The sequence below is a fragment of the Tamandua tetradactyla genome, chromosome 3 (assembly GCF_023851605.1).
Source record: "Tamandua tetradactyla isolate mTamTet1 chromosome 3, mTamTet1.pri, whole genome shotgun sequence".
Classification (NCBI taxonomy): domain Eukaryota; kingdom Metazoa; phylum Chordata; class Mammalia; order Pilosa; family Myrmecophagidae; genus Tamandua; species Tamandua tetradactyla.
Window position 1 is genome coordinate 139,633,323 of NC_135329.1, and position 23,269 is coordinate 139,656,591.

The 23,269-nt window shown below is 40.6% G+C and overlaps 1 protein-coding gene across 5 annotated transcripts in view; it reads right to left on the reverse strand.

The window, feature by feature from the left end:
* Positions 1 to 23,269, reverse strand: part of STK39 (serine/threonine kinase 39) — a 332,438-nt gene that overhangs the window by 266,080 nt on the left and 43,089 nt on the right. For 4 of the 5 annotated variants that reach the window (XR_013172832.1, XM_077154062.1, XM_077154064.1 and 1 more), the window contains exon 2: positions 3,501 to 3,613. Coding sequence is in view for 4 of the 5 variants with exons in the window: in XM_077154062.1 (XP_077010177.1) it covers positions 3,501 to 3,613 (113 nt within the window). In the remaining variant the exon portion in view is untranslated. Of the gene's footprint in view, positions 1 to 3,500; positions 3,614 to 13,673; positions 13,912 to 23,269 lie in introns of those variants that run through there. The other variant, XM_077154065.1, reaches the window with a different exon arrangement.

Below are 23,269 nucleotides of genomic sequence, written 5' to 3' on the forward strand. Positions count from 1 at the left end.
ATCATCCCCAGGGATGATTACGATACAGTTTAAGGACAAACTCCAAAATGTGTATGAAAATTTATAAGAATGCACAGTAAAAGCATTAAGATTAATTGAATGCTAGTCATGTGATGCCAGGGAAAACATTTATTCTGGGGTGTTCTGATCTTTTGCTCAACTAAAATGAATTTTTAAAGAGCATATGGCCTGTCCTCCCACATATACACACAAAACTCAACCTTTTTACATGTCTAAGCACAATATACAAAATCACTATTTACCAAATGATTAAAAAAATGCTAAGAGAACTGTAACTAACTTATCTTTGAGAAATATAATGCTCAGCTCAACAGAATAAATTTTACCAATTATTTAGTGACAATGACCTCCTCTAAAATCTCTTTTCACTCCCTTCATTCCCAGAGAAGCTGACACTGTCTCTACATTCCAAAGGCAAGAGAAAATCACACTATCAGTGATTCAAAATATGCATTAATTTTTTTTTCTTTAAAAAATTAGATACAGGGCGGGCCATGGTGGCTCAGCAGGTAAGAATGCTTGTCTGCCATGCCGGATGACCCGGGTTTGTTTCCCGGTGCCTGCCCATGTAAAAAAAATAAATAAATAAATAAATAAACGTTGCATTCTGAACTCAGCATTCTTTGAAAAAAAAAAATTAGATACATATCATTTTCCTTCAGAAATCATAACTACTTAACTCCTTCTTCAGCAAAACCTAGAACCACCTTTATAACCATGGGAAAATCTGCTGACAGCTTCCACTACATCAAAAAAACCCAGCAGAGTCCAGAGCCACTTGTCCAAAAATGTTCCATGCTGTCACAGCTGACCAGCAAGTGTGAATCCCACCTTACCATAGGAGCCAAGGAGGGTGGGGAAGGGGGAGATACAGTTTCATCAGGGGAGGGAGATGTTCCAATGGCCAAGAAGGAGTTGATAATTGTGACTTATATGACAAAACACTCTCAGAAGATAAGTATTTCAGTAGCCGTTGTTTCTTATAAGAACAATGGATTCCAGCTCACACATGGCACAGTCTGTGAAATGATGCAGGGCACTGACCTGCATATAAGATACACAACAAGGAATTAGGGGATTATTAGGATACCGGATGTCCAAACAATTCCAAAATGTGAACCCACAGAAATAATAGAAGCAGGAGCAACAGCAGTATTAGAAGTGGGAGAGATTACAGCAAATTTGCTCCACACAGTATCCTGTGCCAAAAGCAAGGCCACCGGAGGCTGGCAACGTTAGACAGTCTATACTGTTTAAGTTCTACAGCTTTCTGTCTGAAAAGGACCTGGGAGCAGCACATCCTAAAGAATCGTAGCTGTGGCCTCTCTCCAGATAAAACAAGATGTCGAAAGGTCAAAGGTTCAAAATTAAGGGAAAAAAGCAATACATTAAAATCATTTTTAGATGAAAAATAAATAATTAAGCATAGACACTGTATTCCATTCATATCACATGGGCAGAAAGGGAAAAAAATTAGAATGAGAAAAGTAAATTGACTGCTAAATAAGCAAACTCATAAATCCTGAGCCTGTTTAGGCACAAAGCCATAAAAGCACCAGTGCTCGTTAGACGGCCATGCCTCAGTTATCAGTGCCTCCAGACGATACCGCCATGCTTACGGTCCTAGGAAAACAGAGGAAGGGGACCGGAATGACAGTCTCCCTGCCAACCTCCACTCAGACCCTTCCATGGCTGCCATTACTAGCAACCTATGGCAGATAAAAACCCAACAAAGGGGAAGCATGGGCACCTGAGGCCTTGGTAGGCTGGTTCCAGAATTGTCAGACACAAATCCAACAGCCTGTATATAAATATTCTAATGGTGGCAATGAGGGTGTCACCAGAGCACCACAACCAAACACAAGCATTGTGAGTAGATCTTGAGTGATGTTTCCAAACATTACATGGCCTAAATGTATACTCCAAAAAAAAAAAAAAATTATAATTACTGTATACTTAATACAGACACAGAATTTGGAGAACTTCTAAATGGATCTTAGAGCTCTTCTAACTCAAATCTTGTTAAATAGCACAGAGCTGTGGTTTTTTAACTTTAGGAAAGATACTTAAGTTGATGGCAGAAGCAAAACCTGACTCTCTTCTCACTGACTCTGCAGTGCTTTTTTCCACCCAGGGAAACTGACCTGAAAACTGAATGAATGACAAAGAGCTCGATTTTATTGGTCACCTTGATCAGCAAGCAGCAGACAAGCAGTATTCAGTAATAACTTCAGTAAGAGCAAAGCACAGCTGGAACGCTGAGGAGGGTGAAGGCCTTAAACCTATGCAAATTTAAGAGCTTAATAAATTAAGAAAGCCCCTGCTTTATTCTGAGTTTTATCAGGCAATCTCTTGCATCTATCCCACTGAAATCTATGTGTTGCACAGCCTGATTTAAAATGTAAGGCCGAACAGATCTGGAAAAGTACAGCTTTATCCTTGTACCTAATTTATACTATAGTGTGCTGTAATTAAGCCTGAAATAAAAGCTATATTCTGAGTAAAGACAAAAAGCTCTTGTTAATGACATTCCATTCCCAATGTAGAATATAACAAAAGCCTTCTTCATTTGGAGCCAACTGTCATTATACTTTGTAGCTTGTATGGAGCTATTGGGCTAATATTTGTACTGGGATTAGTGTTGGGTTAACCAATCAGTTAACTCCTCCAGTACAATTTTCTATTATCCGCATATAAATGACCAAAAGGAAAAAAAGAAAATTGGCAGACAGGAATGACAACTATATTTACGAGATTAAACTCTCAAACCCTTCACAGTTTGCTGGGCAACTAATAACCATTTGCTAAGCTATTCATTTAATAATGAGTCAGTTAAGCCAAAAGCAAATGTTCCCTCAACCAACCAATGCAACTATAGTCACATCCACACTGACAAGCTCCAATTATTTATCAGGGGAGAAGTACAAGTTGCCATGTAAGAAAAACAAACTCTTCACTTACTAGCCAAATGCAAACTACCTTGCAGTATTCTGAATTACTAAAATTTGTAGTGATTTCATCATTTTTGAAAGCCCAAATGGCCAAGAAATATTTTGGCAGTTATTTCTATTTTTGCCACAATTCCAGACTGAGGGCCAGAAGCTCGCTGTCTAACTCTGCGCTTGATAGTCAAGTGTTTATCACTCTGTTCGGTCACCTAACAGAGGCTGTCCCTTCCTTTTATACGATGGAATAGTAAAGCTGAGATCCTCCCCACATGGGAATTACAAGGGTGTAAGATAAGCATAATACTGTTGGCCAAAGGAAACAGTACATTATGCAACCGAATATTAATGCACAGAATTATTAATCTGGGTGAGGGAAGCAGTATGAGCTGCTTTCCAATCAATACATGTGTCAAAGTGAGAGACAGCACCGAGCTGTCTTTGGTCTCTTATCTCCTGTGTCTCCCACCCACCTCCACATACCCAAAAGTGAAGAAAAACAACCAACAGGTCCCCTCTCCACTTGTAACTTACTAATAGTTCATCCATGCTGGTCTGGCATTTCTCCAAGTTGATCCGCTTTATTGCTACACGTTCTTGCCTGGGTTTGCACAGCGCGGCCTGAACCACAGCAGTTGCTCCACTGCCTGAAACAAAACAAAAACATCATCAGTTACCAAATGGCACGCAGCCTGGTTACTGTTCGTGGCCCCTTCCATAAGTAAATATTTATTTTCTGAAGTCTTCTACTTAAAACAGTTTATAAGGCATTAAAAACATTACCATCTGACATCTAAAAGAGTTTCTTAAGTCCTAAAATAATTACCTGGAGTCAGAAGGGAAAAACTGGATTTTTCTAGAAGACACAAAGACAATATCTGCCTTCAAGAGGCCTAAGTTCCAGGGAGACGCACATCAAGAGAGCCCCTTTCGATACAGCATGTTTACTGCCACCCAGAACAAAGGCTGGGAAAGTGACAGGTCAGGGGACACAGGGAAGAGGGACAGAAGCATGTTAGCACAACCCCGCTTGAAAGCTATTACCATCTTCAGGTCCCAATACTTTCTAACTTCAATGCCTCTAAACTATCTCAGGCTTTTATTCCCACTCCAGCATAAAACAAACCACTCTGGCCTGAGCTACTGTAGAGCTCCCATAAGATGCTGCACACTCTGAGTTTATTTCTTCATAGCTTGCTCGACAATCAGAACAATATGAATCAAGCCTAGTATTCTCATGCTGAAAGCAAGACTTTCGAGGATGCCAAGCAAAATGATGCAAATGTGTGATTGCCAAGGCTCTTGGCATTCTCATAAACCTCCTATTTCTAAGGTTTCATGATCATTAGCTAATGCACTCAAACTCCTAGGAGACAGTCATGCCATTATCCATATTTCATAAGCGCAAAGTATAGATGTGTAATGATTTGTGGCAGAGCACAAAGAACTCCTAATCGGATTTGCATTCCATGGGGGCAAAAAGGCCCCCAGGTTAAGGCACCTCAATTTAGGGAATCATACTAAAACATCATTCTGATCACATAAATCCTCTATGTCCACAAGACAACCAATGAAAGGAACAGCATGTGCTCAGGACTGTGCAAAAGGGGGCCCAATGTGACCATCTAACTTTGTTCTAAAACCTTTTTCTTCAGGTAAAACTTCCCAAATATGTCATCAAAAAAACATTGCAAAAGTGGGGGAGGTGTGGGGAACAGTTTAGACAGTAAGGGAGACCAGGAATAGCCTTCTTAACACATGCAGTTGAAAGGCACGGCACTTAGGATGGAAATCAAGGTTTTCTCACCCAAAGGGTGACTTTAGAGCTGGAGCTTTGCCTTTTCTTCTGCTCTGTGGCCTTGGCATGAGCTCTGAACCCCCTGACCTGGTGACCCTCATTCTCCAAACCTAGTTCTTCAAATCCAAGACTCCCATGCTGTGCTGGTTTGAAAGGATGCTATGTCCCCTAGAAAAGGCATGTTTTAATCAAAATCCCATTTCGTAAAGGCAGAATAATCCCTGTTCAATACTCTATGTTTGAAACTGTAATCAGATCATCTCCCTGGAGATATGATTTAATCAAGAGTGGCTCTTAAACTGGATTAGGTGACGACATGTCTCCACCCATTTTGGTGGGTCTTGATAAGATTCTGGAGTCCTATAGAGGATGAAACATTCTGGAGAATGAGCAGATTCAGAGAGAGCAGAGCAGAATGACATAGCCATCAGAAGCAAGTCAACCAGCCAGCAACCTTTGGAGATGAAGAAGGAAAATGCCTCCCACGGAGCTCCATGAAACAGGAAGCCAGGAGAAGAAGCTGGCGGATGATGCCGTGTTCGCCTTGTGCCCTTTCAGATGAGAGAGGAACCCTGACCATGTTTACCATGTGCCTTTCCAGATGAGAGAGAAACTCTGTATTGCCATGTGTCCTTCCACTTGAGAGAAACCCTGAACTTCATCAGCTTTCTTGAACCAAGGTATCTTTTTATCTGGATGCCTTAGATTGGACGTTTCTATAGACTTGTTGTAATCGGGACATTTTCTCACCCTTAGAACTGCAAACTAGCAACTTATTAAATTCCCCTTTTTAAAAGCCATTCTGTTTCTGGTATATTGCATTCCAGCAGCTAGCAAACTAGAACTCATGCCCAGAGGACTAACCTGTGTTCACTGAAAAAGAAAATTTGCCTTTCATTCACATAATTCTTACCACAACCTTAGACATTTCTTTTATTATCCTCATTTCATATGTGAGAAAACCAAGACTTAGAAAACTTGTCCAAGACCACACAGCTAATAAGTACCTGAACTGGGATCTGAGTCAGGAATGCCAGAGCCCAAGATCCATACTTTTTTCAACTTCCCATACCAGGGCACATCTGTCCCTTCCTCACTTGTTTTGGTCTTGCTGAGAAAATACTTTCTACTGTCCTATCTTCTTCTTCTAAAAAAAAAAAAAAAAGAGAAACAACCTAAAGGTAAGGTTCCAGTGAGGCTCATTCTCTCTTGAGCTCAGTATAGGAGGGAGGGTACTATCATCAGAAGTTCTATAAAAAAGTCTTCCATTTCCAAAATCTTTCTGCTCCCTCCATTAGCTGTTACCAGAAGCCCCACCATGTTGGCCTCAACAACCCTGCAGATCTCAGCATGTTGGGTTCATTCCAGAATCTTTCAGACACCAGAGCCAAACACCACAAAGATCTCTGCTGATAGCAAAGCGTATTTTCCAGTTGAGGTCTCCAGAACAAGAGACCACCCCTGAAGAGAGCTACAGAGAAACTGGAAGTAGCTGGTTAGCTCTGGGCCTGGTACCCAGCAGAGAAATCAACAAACATCTTTAACTAGCAGCTGACAGAAGGCAATTCTCAGCTCTACCTGCTGAAAATCTTTCCTCAAAATGGTACCCCCCATCCTTAATCTACACACCATGAACATTCTCAAATCAGAAGAATTGAAAAACAAGAAAACAAATTGCCAGAAGCTTCTGCAACAGACCTTGACTACAAAAATCTCCTCACACCCATGGACATGTGCAAGAATATGCACAAGTGGAGAGAGGGGGAAAGCCTTTATTAGAGATTTACAATGAGGGAATTATTATTGTTTGCAATACAGCTGACTAAAGAAAACTGGGAACTTCTCATCTCCAGATAGAATAAACATGAAGCTTCATGATCTGAGATGACTGCCACAGTATGAATGGCTTTAATCATCCATTGGGCATCTGGGAGATTCTGCTTTGAACCCAAAGACTGCCTTCAACCACAAGAAATCAAGAGCAGGGTTAAAGGCAGAGGGCAACTTAAAGACCACAAGTCCAACCCCTCACTTTATAGATGAGGAAAGAGCGATTATTTTCCAGATTAACTAGTAATTGAAAAAAACATGAGATTAAACCCCAGGCATCCTTATTTCTAGTCTACCATTCTTTTCAGTAGAATGGTGTTTTGTTTTGTTTTGTTCAAATTGCCAGTCATGATTCATTGATCATGAAATCAATTAAGTCTATTAACAGATGGAGGCCAGCATTTATTTAAGTGAATAGGATGGAAATAAAAAGGAATAGAAAGAAACAGAATAGAAAGAGAAGACAAGGGTCAGAATGTATCTTACATATTAAGGGTAAGAAGTGCTTTATAAAACTTTTGTTTCAATCAAGTAAAATACATGTTTTAATGTGAGTCATGATCAAAAGTTTGAAAGCTGCTGTACTAGATTATGATTCCCAGAATTAGGATAAATCCAGACTTTGAAAGGAAAGGAGGAAGTGACCTAACTGCATAATACTATAGGGCATTTAGATAAACTATAAAAACAGTGTTGCTTTAAGGATTTTTATGCATTTTGCTCATTAGTTTAAGGGGAAGCTAAAATGTGGGGCTTGTAAATTCAGTAATCCAAGCAGTGTTAGCAACATGAAATAAAATAGAAGCAATTAACTTGTTACAACAGCATCCTGTATTAGTTCTGAATGGCATATGATATTTATATATAACCATTAACATTGGATAATATATGTTCAATACAGTATCATACACTGCTTTGGGAGTAAAAGGCCCTTAATACCTCAAGAGTTTCTCAATTTATTCCCAATTTATCTTATTTAAGATAGCAATCAAAGGCAAGAGATTTCTCCAGTTTATTACCAAGATGCAAACTTCTCTTTGCGTTGACACAACTCTTCTCATTTTCCCCTTTGTACTGCTGCTACTTTAGGAAGGCAAACCACCAGAAAATTGCATACCTGAACTTTTAGTTTCCCAAATACTTTATGGAAATACAACTTAATAACTTTGATTTTCATTAAGTCTATAAGAACTTCAGTATTTCCTTTGTAAAAACGATTCATAAGACTTTCGATTATGGTCTGCACCCATTTATTCAGTGTCCCTGACTCTTATGACCCTTTGCACTTAGTGCCAGGATAACAGTGTCTTCCTCCTAAACAACTTAAGGATAATGAGAAGTGTGCAGCATTTTTTTGGTCCCGACAGTTGGAAACATGCATTTTTATGATTAATAATAGCAACTATCAGTCAAGCCAACTCACCTGGGAGAGAACAGTCTCTTCAACAAACGGTGCCTAGAGAACTAGATATCCATATGCAAAAAAATGAAAGAGGACTCATATCTCACACCCTATACAAAAGTTAACTTAAAATGGATCAAAGACCTAAACATGAGGTCTAAGACCATAAAACAGTTAGAAGAAAATGTAGGGAAATATCTTATAAATCTTATACTTGGAGATGGTTTTATAGACCTTACACCCAAAGCAAGAGCACTGAAGAAAGAAAGAAAGAAATGGGAACTCCTCAAAATTAAACACTTTTGTGCATCAAAGAACTTCATCAAGAAAGTAAAAAGATAGCCTACACAATGGGAGACAATATTTGGAAATCACATATCAGATAAAGGTCTAGTATCCAGAATTTATAAAGAGATTGTTCAACTCAACAACAAAAAGACAGCCAATCCAATTACAAAATGGGAAAAAGACTTGAACAGACACTTCTCAGAAGAGGAAATACAAATGGCCAAAAGGCACATGAAGAGATGCTCAACTTCCCTGGCCATTAGAGAAATGCAAATCAAAACCGCAATAAGGTATCATCTCACACCCACCAGAATGGCCATTATCAACAAAACAAAAAATGGCAAGTGCTGGAGAGGATGTGGAGAAAAAGGCACACTTATTCACTGTTGGTGGGAATGTCAAATGGTGCAAACACTGTGGAAGGCAGTTTGGCGGTTCCTCAAAAGGCTGAATATAGAATTGCCATATGACCCGGCAATACCATTGCTAGGTATCTACTCAAAGGACATAAGGGCAAAGACACAAATGGACATTTGCACACCAATGTTTATAGCAGCATTATTTACAATTGCAAAGAGATGGGAACAGTTAAAATGTCCATCTACAGATGAGTGGCTAAACAAACTGTGGTATATATATACAATGGAATATTATGCAGCTTCGAGACAGAATAAAGTTATGAAGCATGTAACAACATGGATGGACCTTGAGGACTTTATACTGAGTGAGATTAGCCAAAAACAAAAGGACAAATACTGTATGGTCTCACTGATATGAACTGACATTAGTGAATAAACTTGGAGAATTTCATTGGTAACAGAGACCATCGGGAGATAGAAATAGGGTAAGATATTGGGTAACTGGAGCTGAAGGGATAAAGATTGTACAACAGGACTGAATATAAAAACTCAGAAATGGACAGCACAATACTGCCTAACTGTAATACAATTATGTTAAAACACTGAATGAAGCTGCATGTGATAGAAGGAGGAGGGCTGGGGGCATAAATGAAATCAGAAAGAAAGACAAATGATAAAGATTGAGATGGTATAATCTAGGAATGCCTAGAGTGTATAATAATAGTGTCTAAATTTACAAATTTAAAAAATGTGCATGAGGAAGAACAAAGGAATATCATTACTGCAGGGTGCTGAAAATAGATGGAAATTAATATTTTAAAATTTCACCTTATATGTGAGACTAAAGCAAAAACTGCTTATTTGGTACAAAATTTATATTTTGACTAGTGCATTTCCTAACATAACTTATGTAGATAACTTGATTGAACACCATAAGTACTTGGAATCTTGGGTAGGACATGAGATTTTGTTAGTTTGTCTAGAGAGATGCCCCGATGAATCCCAGAGTGATTCGATCAGTGAGTGGAAAAGTATTTGCAAAGTCCCCTTCAGGGAATGGTGAGAACGGGGAGAAATTCAGCTTCCCCAAGTTGAATTCTTGATATTCTCACAAGCAGTGTGGACAACCAAAGCTATAGGCTGAGCCCCCAGTCTTGGGGTTTGTTCATATGAAACTTAACCCCACAAAGGACAGGTCAAGTCTACTTAAAATTTAGGCCTAAGAGTCACCCCCAAGAGAGCCTCTTTTGTTGCTCAGATGTGGCCTCTCTCTCCAGCCAACACAACAAGCAAACTCACCACCCTCCCCCTGTCTACGTGGGACATGACTCACAGGGGTGTGGACCTTCCTGGCAACGTAGGACAGAAATCCTAGAATAAGCTGAGACTCAGCATCAAGGGACTGAGAAAAACCCTAGAATGAGCTGAGACTCAGCATCAAGGGATTGAGAAAACCTTCTCGACCAAAAGGGGGAAGAGTGAAATGAGACAAAGTGTCAATGGCTGAGAGATTCCAAAGAGTTGAGAGGTTATCCTGGAGATTATTCTTATGCATTAAGTAGATATCACCTTGTTATTTAAGATGTAATGGAGACAATGGACAGAGCCATTTTGTAAGCAGCTGTGAGAAAAAAAAAAAAAGATGTAATGAAGAGGCTGGAGGGAACTGCCTGAAAATGTAGAGCTGTGTTCCAGTAGCCATGTTTCTTGAGGATGATTGAATAATGATACAGCTTTTACAATGTGACTCTGTGATTGTGAAAACCTGTGTCTGATGCTCCTTTTATCTACCTTGCCAACAGATGAGTAGAACATATGTAATAAAAATAAATAATAGAGGGTGGGCCATGGTGGCTCAGCAGGCAAGGATGCTTGCCTGCCATGCCAGAGGACCCAGGTTCGATTTCCGTGCCTGCCCATGTAAAATAAATAAATAAATAAATAAATAAATAAATAAATAAATAAATAAATAAATAATAGGGGGAGCAAATGTTAAAATAAATTTAGTTTGAAATGCTAGTGTTCAATGAAAGGGAAGGGTAAAGGGTATGGTATGTATAATTTTTTTTTTCTGCCTTCGTTTTATTTCTTTTTCTGTTGTCTTTTTCTTTTTCTGAATTGATGCAAATGTTCTAAGAAATGATGAATATGCAACTAAGTGATGATATTGTGAATTACTGATTATATATGCAGAACAGAATGATCACATGTTAATGTTTTAGCTCGTTTGTTAATTTTTTTTAATTAATAAATAAATAAATTTTAAAAATAAATAATAATAGCAACTATCCTTGGCCGAGGTTTACTGTGACTTGTGCTGCCTTCTCCCTCCATTATACGGGTCCTGATGCTTTATGCTTAATTCAGAGGTCCTCCCACTTCATGAAACAACGGTCCTAAATCCTGCAGAGTTAAAAACCTTAGTTTTGAAACCTCACAGCCTGACCACAAAATGTAAAAGAACAGCTTAACAGCCACGAGAAAACCTCAGGCATGAAGAAAGCAGCACAAGCATCTTTGCTTATCAATTCATCAACCAAAGAGTAACTGAACCCCCATCATGTGGCAGGCGATTTGCTAGGTGATGGAGGCCCAAAGGCGACCTGTTCCCAGTGGAGTAAATCCTTCCACAGGATCATTTCCTAGATAGTATAAGAGGAATGACTGGAAATCCTTTCACTGTCTAAGTCACGCTACCACTATTATGTATGGCAAATAATGTCATGCTAATTAGAAGTTCTCGGAAACTTCATATTTAAGTCAGCAGCAGTAAGAAGGAAGATTGACCTCAAGGGTTCTGGGAAGAGCCATCATCGTTCCCACGTCTTAGGTTAGTAGTGGGATCTTATCCCAATCGCGCAGTGACTCCATCTGTGACTTTGGGCCTTATTTCTATCTAAGCCTCAGTTTCCTTAATAGGCATAATAAAACCTACCTAGAAGGTTGTTGTGTGGGCTTAATAACGTAATGTGTTTCACATCCCTATTATAATTCCTGGAAAACATCTAATCAATAAATGTGAGGCTTTCTCTCTCCCACTGGGACTCATTTCTCCATCAGCAACATGAAGGAAGTAGATTGTCTTGGTAGTTTATAGAGCACCCAAGGGAGAGGAGAGAGAGCAGAGCAGACAACTCCAGGCTAATACTAACAGGAAGATTTCAGTTGTTTTAAAAGCAGGGAGAGGAGGGGGCGGGCCATGGTGGCTCAGCAGGCAGAGTTCTCTCCTGCCATGCAGGGGAAAAAGGGGGGCGGGGGAGGGGAGGGTTAAACTTGAAGACCAAATGATCTCTAAGTCTGATGCATCACAGTGAATCTAAGAGCCTAAAATATAAGAAAATAACCTGGAGATTTAAGGAACAGGTACCCATTCATATTCCACAGCCAAACTTCTTATTTATCATGTACTATGTATGACATCTACTCTAATAAAATTGATTTTAAAATATCTTTGTCCATCCAGATTGCCTGTGTTCACATCAGTCTGCCACATACTAACTGCTTATCCCTGGGCATGTTACTACCATGCCACAGTGTCCTTATTTGTAAGATGGTGATAAGAGTACCTCGCATGTAGAGTGCTTCTGAGGATCAAATGAGTTAATACATGGAAAATCATTGGGACTGTGCTCAGCAAATACTAAACACTAATTAAATCTTAGCTAGTACTCCTCAGGGAAGTCCCTCGAGATCTACTGGGGTCCTACCAATTCATCTTTAATGCTATATAATATTTCAATATGTTAATGAGTCATAGTTTACTCAGCCCTTCTTCTACTGATGAGTATTCTCTTTATTTCCAGTACTCCCTCTAATACAATATAGCATTAAATATGACATTTAAAAAAACAGCTTAGTCCACAAAAATTTTTCTTTCTGTTAAAGTCAGGACATAGTCAATTGTCCAGTGACCCACCCCCCGTTCCCATAAATAGTAGGATTGGAAAAAAAAAAGGCATGGCATTAGCCTGTAACATTAATGACAGCTACTGGATGGAAGTTCTGTCATCACATCCTACTTAAATGAGGAGCACCAAGCCAAAACTTTAATGAGAGTTTGACCGTCTCACATCACATGAAAGACTTCTTAATTGTGCTTACCTATTACTGCCCAGTGAAACAGCCATATCAGGCTTTCTTTTTCAGAGGTGCTGACTGGTATTTTGTTTACAACACATCAAATGGCTTTGGTTCAACTGATGAATTCCTCCAGTCCTCTCTTTACCCAGATTACTCTGTGCATGCTATTGATATCACATGTCCAATCTCAAAGACAACGGGCCAGCCAGGTCACATGAGTGCCCAGAGCTGCCTGGGGAGGGTGCTGGTGAATGGGCGCACGTGCAAGCTCCACGGGGCAGGGGGGCGGGGGGGGGGGGCGGCAGCTGCCATTATGCCTCAATTGTGAGATCGTTGACACAGCACGACAAGATCAGCTAACATTTGTGGAGAAAGCTTACAAATCCAGAATTTTGGGTAAGAGCTCCTAATATGACATGATTGATAATTTTTTTTCTTTTTTTTTTTTGAGGGGGGGAGGGTGCATGGGCTGGGAATTGAACCTGGGTCTCCTGCATGGCCAATGACAATTTTTAAAACTAAAAAGGCATTGTGACTCAAAAAAAAAAAAAAAACCTCACTGCAGGCTATATTTTACCCATTGACTGTTCCATTACAAATGTTGCTTTCTGTTCTACCTGTTACAGTGTTACTGCTAACTGGCCTCAAAGGGATACCCCCTTCATTGGATTATGCATATGAAATTACCACTTTTCCGGGTTAAAAAATGGGTACATTTCATATGCTTGACATAATAGGTGCATGTGCCTGCAACACGGATCCAAACTGACTTACTACACATCGCCACCCACCTCACTTGGTATTTCACACAAACAGAAAACCTTTTCAGAGCTATTCTTCTGTCATTCGTTGCTGCTCTATGTAAAAGGAATACAAGCCCAGTGAACTCTCAAATCAAATACAAAAATCGGTAATGGTGAGACAGGTGTTATATGCAGTTTGCTACACACCTTCCTTTACCAAAGACATTATGCCTGGCCTGCCTGGATGAGGACTGCACGTGAACCGTGTGGGTACGCAGGGCCAGACACAGCAAAGCAAAGCTTCAAGGAGATAGAAGCAGGGGACCCTCTTGAGTGATCTGGGGCTGTGCTATGGCCGAGTGGCAGAGTCTCTTCCTTCTGCCTCCCTCAAAGGATGAGTTGATAGAGGCTTCTTCGGGCGTGGCTGGAGCAGATTTAGAGTTTCCTTTAAAAATAAATAAAGACCAGGGTGAGGCAGGGAAATGGCAGCTCAGCGAAATGTACTTGTATTTCACCACTGGCCTGAATAAACTACCTTACCTGGGAAAGCCTGGCTTGTTAAAACATCTAAGGTCGCTGACCTCACCAAGGAAAAGCAGCACTTGCATGTAACTCATCAAGAACCATCTGATAATAACACAGAAAAACAAAAAGTAGCCCGGGGTTCTGATTTTAGGAGAGATAGAGGGAAACTGGTGTGTGGAATCAAACTGGAATGAATGTAAATAAGCTTAGGTCGGATTTTAAGCTACAGCTACGGCAACAATTAATAAAAAAAAAAAAAACTTATACTATATTTACTTAACATCCAGAAAGTATGTGGACTGGGGTCACTTAACAAAGAAATATTAAGGGTTACAGATACATTCTATGTACTGGGTTAAAGAGGAATGTTAAAAAGCCTCTAATTTCCATTTAATTTGATGTGATTAATACTCGGATTTACTCCTACACTTTTTTGTTTCCATATGTATCTCTATGATACAGAGTAGATAATAGAATCATTTTGTGAATATTTTGACAGCTAAGAGAACATTTAGCAATTAGTCTCAAGAGCACTCACTTAGAGGTTAGAGACCTCAAAGCTGAAAATCTGAATTTTAGTCCTAATTTTGATATGATCCATCAGTAACCTGGAGTAAAACACATAACTTATCTCTGAATATATGAATATATATAAATACATACCTATAAACATATAAATGTATATATATATATATATATATATTTTTTTTTTTTAAGAAAAAGACTGCCCCACTCTGATAAGTGTGGGGTAGGGTAGGAAGGTAAGAAGGGACCTCGCCCTGGGAATTAGTTATGAATTCTGAAATGTTACCTTCTTTAACAAGCCCGAGCAGTTAGTCACTTCCTTTCTGTGCTCCCACGGACTCTCTCCCTACCTCCTCCTGGCACTTACACACTTACTGATCAGGTCTCCCTCAGCGTTAGGTCTCCTAGAATCAACCCTTCAACCTCAGCTACTGCCTGGAACCCAGGAGGCCAATAAATGTCTGCTAAGTGACTAAAACATCGTCAGCCCATCACAGCAGAGGCCGCCAGCAGGCAAGAGAGGTGAGGCTTAGCTCAAAGCGGGGTCTACAGAGAGGAGAGAAGACACTGAGGGGCTATGCGACCTGCACAGAAGAAGGAACACACTTTCACCCACGTTATTTCTGCAGAATCCATTGCGTTTTTAAGTAGGTGGTATTGGGAAGATGTGGAAAATAATTTCAAGGAACAAGACTAAGAAGGCTCTCTGCCTTTAGGCATTTCTGATTTGTAGAACATTCATTTCAATTCTGGAGTCAAGTACTGCAGGATAGTTCACATAGAAGGGGAACGTTTCAGCAGACAATGAGTTGGGATACTCGATTTAAACTCAGATTCCCTGGCCACTGCTCGGCATGTAGAAACCACATAAAAGTGGCAGGCTAGGATAAGGTAGCGCCTTAGATAATTCTACTGAATTAAAAAGAGGTGACATAAAACACCTGACGTGAGGTGGCATACAGGGGCCAATGACAGCCCTCCAAATTCACCTCAGGACACACTGCATCAGGCCGGGACTACAGGAAGTACACATTCCTACAGGGAAAATCTGATTTCTGTATTCAGTTAAAGGTCACTTTGAAGTCCTTGCCCCCTACAAACTCAGAGCCTCATGATCTGGCAAGACTGAAAAACTTCCTGTTCTGCTCTGAGGGGGTAGTCCAACTCCTCCCAGCCAAACCCACTCATTTTACTGATTAAATCAACCAAGTGGAAGCCAACATTCCACAAAGGAATGTCCATCACTATTCATACAAACAGATACACCCACCGGCAAAGGCCAAAAGACACAAGTGTCCTGTTCTAATATGTGTGGTGGTAGCCTTAAACCTATACTCTGATTCTTTGCTGCTCCAGCCTTAAGCCACCTGGAAATGGGCAGGGCTCTATCTAACTGCAAAAAGAAGGCCCAGTATCCACTTGGAGATCAGCCCCATTCCATCCCATCTCAGCTACACATGTGGTGCCTTTGAATGAAGGAGCAAAAGGTGTCCCTTTGTCATGGACACACTCCTGGGGTTGCAGGGCCTGACAAGCAGGCTGTGCCTTTGTGTACATTAGGGGAGACAGCTCCTTTCTCCCAGCTAATTGCATCACAGCTAGTCAGGCAGGAAAAGGGTTGGATTTTCAGCCTCAATGGGATATGTTTTCAACCTTGGTAACCTTCAGTCAAGTCAGTGGTTAGCATATCGATAACTTCCACCCTATTAAAAAAAAAATTAAAGTATGTTTCTAAAAACCCAGGACAACCCCAGACTAACAAATAACCCCAAGGGAAGACTGGATCTGATTTTCTCAAAGCCTAGGAGATGGAGCACTTGCATCAGAAACACCTAAGAAGTCCATCTGAAAAGAAAATTCTTGGACCCTGATGCAACCTACTAAATCAGAATTATCACCACCAGATGTCTGGAATCTGCACTTTTAATGCTTCTCCATATGTGACCTATGGACCCCACCCCACCCCACCCCTCCACAGCTCCTGGGTATTGGCTTCTCTCCCTCCCTAATCCACCAGGGTATCAGGGTTTGGGAACATTTAACAGTCCCCAAAGAAAACAAAAACAACACTAAGATTGCAACAGATAATGATTTAATTTTTTTTTTAATTTAAAAATAGCTGTTAGAGAACTGAAAATACAAGTTAACACAGCCTATAGGAAGCTGCTACCCTCCTAGGGCTTGGAAATGAAAGGAAGCAGGTAGGGGTTATCAGAACTTAAACATATACAGGAGGCGATCCACAGAGCAGGGACCTCAAGAGCTTTGGCAAGGGACCCTTGATAAGGGTCCAGGGGCTAGGGAAAGGGTGCTGCCCAGGAGGGGATGGTAGCTACGAGGGGTGCTACAAGGCTGGTTCCAGAATGTAGAAGGAAGCTGGAGCCCAGAACCAACTGCTGCTAGCAGAGTGAAAGGGTCTTTCTGGAGCACAAGCGATAAGAACAGAAAACAAACAGGATGAAGCATGTCCTCTCTCCCTCCTCCAGCCTTCCAGAATCCTTAGCGCCCCATTAGCAGAGCCTAACAGGGAAATAGCAAGCAAAGGTAAAACGTGACATCGCCAAGCAGAATCTACAAAGATAGTCCTGGAGCTTGGGGGGCAACCACTTAGTAAGACGTCAAAGGAGTTTGATGTCCGTTAGCACCAACAGGAGATGGGAGCCAACTCCCTGCTCCACCTAACAATGGCCAGGCTTTCTTTTCTTTTCTTTTTTTCTACATTCGCATTTCACTTTATTTTCCAACACAATTCCTAGAAGCGTCACTCCATTTCCTCCAGGTTACACTGTAGTTACGGGAGGGGTCTGGTTCAGACAGCCTGGACTTCAACCTTACTAGCTATGTGACCTATGGCAGGTTGTTGGTGCATCTCTGTCTCAGTTTTCCTCAATGATAAAAAGGGAATGACACGAGTTCCCACCTCACAGGAGGATGGCTGTAAATATTAAATGAGATAATGCATACAAATAAATGCAAACATTCTGGCTCATAAGTGAAGTTCAATAATGTTGACTTAAATCTTAACAATACGATCCCACATACCCGGATGGAAATTAGAACTATATCTACTACAGCCTTTGTGAGAAAACACCTTCTCATTGTTACCTCCTTGTGATCATCTCTGCTTCCTCTGAGCCCCAATTCCTGCCAGCCTCCATTAACTCCGACCCTTCAAATCCTTCTCCTGGTAGCCAGGACTGGCAGCTAACTTGTATACTACAATGACTGTGTGTACTGAAAATTATGCAAGGAAATGATGTTCATTCAAGATAAATTTACTTCCACTTCCCTGGTAATTAAACCTTGTTGGCTATCACATCCATGAAAACAGCAGGTAACTTTAAAAAATCCCACTTCAAACCCTGAGGAAAAAACACCCACTGGCAGTTCCTCAGAAAGCTAAGTACAGAACTAACATACGACCCGGCATTCCCACTTCTAGGTATGTAACCAAAAGAAGTGAAAACAAGGTCTTGGACAGATATCTAAAGTTGTTCATAGCAGTATTATTCACAATTGCCAAAAGCAACCCAAGTGTCCATCAACAGCTGAATGGATAAACAGAATGTGGTATATACATAACAATGGACTATTATTCAGTCCTAAAAAAGAATGAAGCTTCCTGATACATGTGACAACAAGGATGAACCTTAAAGACCTTCTGTTGAGTGAAATAAGCCAGACACAGAAGGACAAATACTGTATGATCCCACTGACTGGAAACAATTAGAATAAGCAAACCCACAGAGTCAGAAACTAGACACAGGTTACCAGGGACCAGAGTGTGGGCATGGGACGGGAAATTGGTGTTCAACTGGCACCCATTTCTGCTGAGGGTAATGGAAGAGTTTTGGTAATGGATGGTGGGGATGGTAGCACAGCACTGTGGATGCAATTAGCATCAGTGAATTGTATACTGGAATGTGATTTTAAGGGGGAAACTTTAAGTCAGATATCTATTACCAGGATAAAAACTTTTAAGAAAAATAGAACCAGACAACACAAATGTTCACTATGGACTACAGTTAACAGTATAATTATAATACTGTTTCATCAATTGCAACAAAGGTACCACACTAATTCAAAGTGTTAATAATAAGGAAAACTGTGTGAGGAAGGGCATATGGGAACGGTACTTTCCGCGTGATTTTTTTCCGTACATCCACAAAGCCACCCACCCACCCCCGTCTCTCCATTTGACAGTTATATTCACAATCCAAGTCCTGCATCTCTAGTTCTCCCTAGCAACCTGAGGATCTCCCTCAAGTTAACTGAGAGATAAGTCAACTCATGCGTAGCACAAGTCTTCTCTCCCCTCTTCCTTAACACACACTCACTCAGAAGTAGGGAGACACGGTAGCACCTGGAAAAAAAAAAAAAGAAAAAAACAATGGCAGAAAATAAGGACCACAAGGGAAGAGGAGTTTAACAACAGGAACACAGATGTCCAGTGTAATGGAAGCGGTGTCTTGGCAACCCCAGCAGGTCCTGAGGGCAGCGCTGTGTGCACGAAGGCACCGGAGCGCCGGGTGGAGCGGCCCGGGCAACCTGCTCAGCTGTGACAGATGCAGAGGTGGGCCCTGTGTCCCCGCCTCTGCCGCCCGATGAAGCCACCTGCAGACCCCACGGTGCTCACAGTGGGAGTCTGGCAGGACATCACATCTCTGCCTCCTGCAGGTTAAGGGCTGGGGGTCGAAGTGCTAGGACAGTGTGGGAGCCGAGGGATGCCCCGGTGACTGTGTGGGGTCTGAGATTCCACGTTTCTACAGGCTCCCAGTGATGTGGGACCACTGGCCCAGGGACCTCACCTCTGGGCTTCAGTTATCTGGAAATTTGTTTTATTACCCAGAAAGCATGAGTACGCAAACATCATGGGTAAATAAGGAAATACAGTAAACAAAGTTCAACAACCATATCACTGTATATGTTTTTATTCAACAAATATTAGGCCTCTAGTCACACTCACAAGAACAATTAAACTTTATAATAGCAATACTATGTCTAAATTCAATATATTAAAATAACCTGATACATAAATAGATTACCTTGGTATGATAGTCCAAGAAAAAAATATCAAGACAGATATTGTCGTTGTTGTTTCATTGAAATTTACTTTCTTATAGCAGGAGCGTAAGTCCCCAGGACCTGTGACGCATCTCTAACTGGAAGCAGAGGTGTACCGCACAGAGAGCTGCTTCAGGACAGCTTAAGTTTCGGTATGGGTTGTAGTCACTTCTTTACTCCTGACTTTTTTAATAGCTCTGCTGATTAGACTGGTAAGTGTTAAATTGATCTTTTAACAGATAAGCTTCTTTATTTCCTATCTAGCTCATCTACCCAACCCAAACGATAAGAAGTGTTTAGTTTTCTGTCCTTGCTGTCAAATTTGGTTAACTAATTCCACTGTGAACTCCAGGGTCTGCATTTTGAAAAGCTCATTCTGGCGACCACATGCAGAAAAGGCTTTGTGTGTGGCTGCAGCGTGACTGGTTTGGGAATTAATGATGGCCTGAGCTCAGGGACTCAAGGTCAAAAAGGAGAAAAGTGGTTGAATTGGGAGATAGGTCTGGAGGTACAGCCACAGGACTTGCTGGTGGATTGGAAGTTAATTGGGGGAAAAAACAGGTAAGAAGACTAAATAGGTAATCACCTCTACTATACTTGTCACTCTATTTCACAGTGGATAGACAGCTTTGCTTCTCCTCTCACCCCTCCCAAAACTCTGCCAGTGCTGGCCCATCCACCAGAATATGTTCTATTTGTTCCAGATAACAATTTGAACAATGAATTGGTGGCCCAAGCCTTTCGATCAACCTTCAACATCAAGAACAAGGGAGGGTGTAAGGATGCAGCGCAAGAAAATGTTGATACCCTGCTGCTGCCATCTTGTATTTACTCAGTGAGAAAAAAACAGACAGAGAGAGGAATACGTCCCTATGTATTCAAGAGATATTTACCAGGAAAAGCAATTGTTCAGCCATCTCTTAAAAGTGGATACATGTGTATGATACAGCTGCTATGGAAGACAGTCTGGCAGTTCCTCAGAAAACTAAATATCAAGTTGTGCTATGACCCAGCAACACTATTTGGTATATACCAAGCCGAAAGCAGGGATACAAACAGACATTGCACACCGATGTTCAAAGGAGCATTATTCACAATCCCCAAACGGAAACAATCCAAGTGCCCATTCACAGATGAGTGGATTAACAAATTATGGTATATACATAAGACGGAATATTATTCAGCAGCAAGATTAAATGGCATCCTGAAGCACATGACGAGATGCATGAGTCTTGAAGACATGATGGTGAGTGAAATATGCCAAATGCAAAAGGATAAATACTGTATGGTTCCAGTTTCACGACCCACGGTAAAGGTAAAATCAGAGCCTTATCAGAGCAGAATATAGAAGACCTAGCAATACACAGAAACTTGAGATGGGTGAACAGTTAGCTAATGAGGTTGAACTCAAATGTAAGAGAATAGATGGAAGTGAAGGCGGTTCACTAGTAGGCCTATATGTAATATGACCATATTGAAAGTGAACATGATTGAAAGTGATTGTATAGACTCATGTGTCCCACTGACTAACACTACAAAATATAAATAAGGTCTTGCATGAATCACTGCAAAGGTATAGATCTTGTACACAGAGTGTATAATTTCAGGGTATAAGGGGGGAAATGTTATCGCATGCTATGGGCTATGTTTAACAGGAAAACATCAACAGTACTGCAGCAATACCAGGGCACATAACAGGGGTGGGGACAAGAGTTAGTAGGAGGTTTGGATTTTCTATTTGGCGAGGGTGTGTTTATTGGTTACCTTTCTCTTGAGAACAATGAAATAATCTAAAATTGAGTGTTGATGGACTGTTGACTGTGGGCGTTATCCATGAGGCTCAGAAGAAGGAGGTGGCTGAAAGATGCACTGACTGAGAAGCAGATTAGCAAACAACAGTATATACATATGGTAGAACATTGTACTGCTACAAAAAAAAGAATGAAATTGTGAGGCATACAACAATGTGAATGGAACCTGTGGGACATTTGGTGAGGTAAAATAAGCCAGAAACAAAAGAACAAATATTGTATGATCTCATTTAGAAAATGCTTATAAGAAAACAGGGGCCTAGACTATAAGCTCTTATAGCAGTCACATTTACTCCGGAGCAATAATTGTTCTTTCTGGATTCTGAGAGGCTATTTTATATATGTATAACCTGGATAGATCATTTAAAATACCCAAACACAGGGAGCCCAGAATAAGAATGAGGATCTTTAATCCTGTATAGCCTCATGTAATGCCTGGATACATCCCAGAGTATATTAAGCAGATAATCAAAAAGTATTGGCAAAGTTCCTTGAGGGATCAGAGAAAAAGTATGAAACTATTATGTTCTACCACCAAGGAAACCCCTAGATACTGTGTCAAACATTAGGAACAACCAAATCAATAGGCTAAGCCCTTGATCTTGAAGCTTGCTTTTGTGAAGCTTATGTATGTAGCAGAGAAGCTTAGCCTACCTACAAGAATGCCTAAGAGCTACTTCCGGAGGACCCCTTCTTCAGATGTGGCCTCACTCTCTCTAATCCCAAATCTGCAGGTGAAAGCATTGCCCTCCCGCCTATGTGGGACTGGACATTCATGGTGAGTCTCCCTGGAGACTCCCCGGGACATGACTTCTAGGGATAAATCTAGACCTGGCATCATGGGATCAAAACTGCCATTCTGACCAAAAGGAGGAAAAGAAGTGTAACAAATAAAGTATCGGTGACTGAGAGTTCAAATAGAGTCGAGAGGCTTCTCTGGAGTTCCCTCTTACACAAGCTTCAGTTAGACATTACTACCTAGCATAACCTGCCAAACCCCAACCAAAACTATTTCTGCCATTACTAAAGAACACCTAGGGTATTATATAAGATTCGACAAAGGTTCCATGCACTAGGGTAACTTTCCAGAAACCTACAACCTCCAGATGGGTCCAGATGGGTCCCAGCCTCCAGAGCATCAACTAGTTCCATCCCCCTATCCCATATTATCAACAGCCCCTTCCAACATGAAAAAGTTAGAATGGGCATAGCCCATATACCTCTAAAAAGTGGGAGAAAGATCAAAGGTGATGGTGGGGTTATACAGAGAAGGGCGGGTTTAACAAATCAGTGTGATTGCTGAATCATTATATTGATATTTCTTTCAGTTTCCAGTATCTTAAAGCAGCTAGGAGTAAAAACCTAAACTGTGGAATTCTAACCCATATCAATCTCAGAAATCTGTTCTACAACTAATTGCTGTGATATGCTTTGAAATGTCTGTTTTTTTTGGATATATGTTATTTTTCACAAAAAAAAGAAATAAAGAGAAGGAGGAGTATAACAGAGAACATAGGATTTAACAAATGAGTATGACTGCTGAATCATTATATTGATATTTCTTTTGGTCTCCAGTGTCTTGGGGCAGTTAGAAGAAAAAACGAAAAATTGTGGAACTGTAACCCATACCAAACATTAAAATCTGTTCTATGACTACTTGTTAAAATGTACTTGGAAATGTATTGCTTTTTTGTATATATGCTATATTTCAAAATAAAAAAAAAGTGGATACATGTGTGCCCTTCCCTCCTATGAAAAAACATTTAACAACCAAAAGAAGAAATACAAATATATGGTATCTGAAGCAACTTTTCTCACCCCTCTCCTTTATATTCAGAAGCTTAAAAGAAACAATTAAGGAGTCTATTGAAAGCTTTT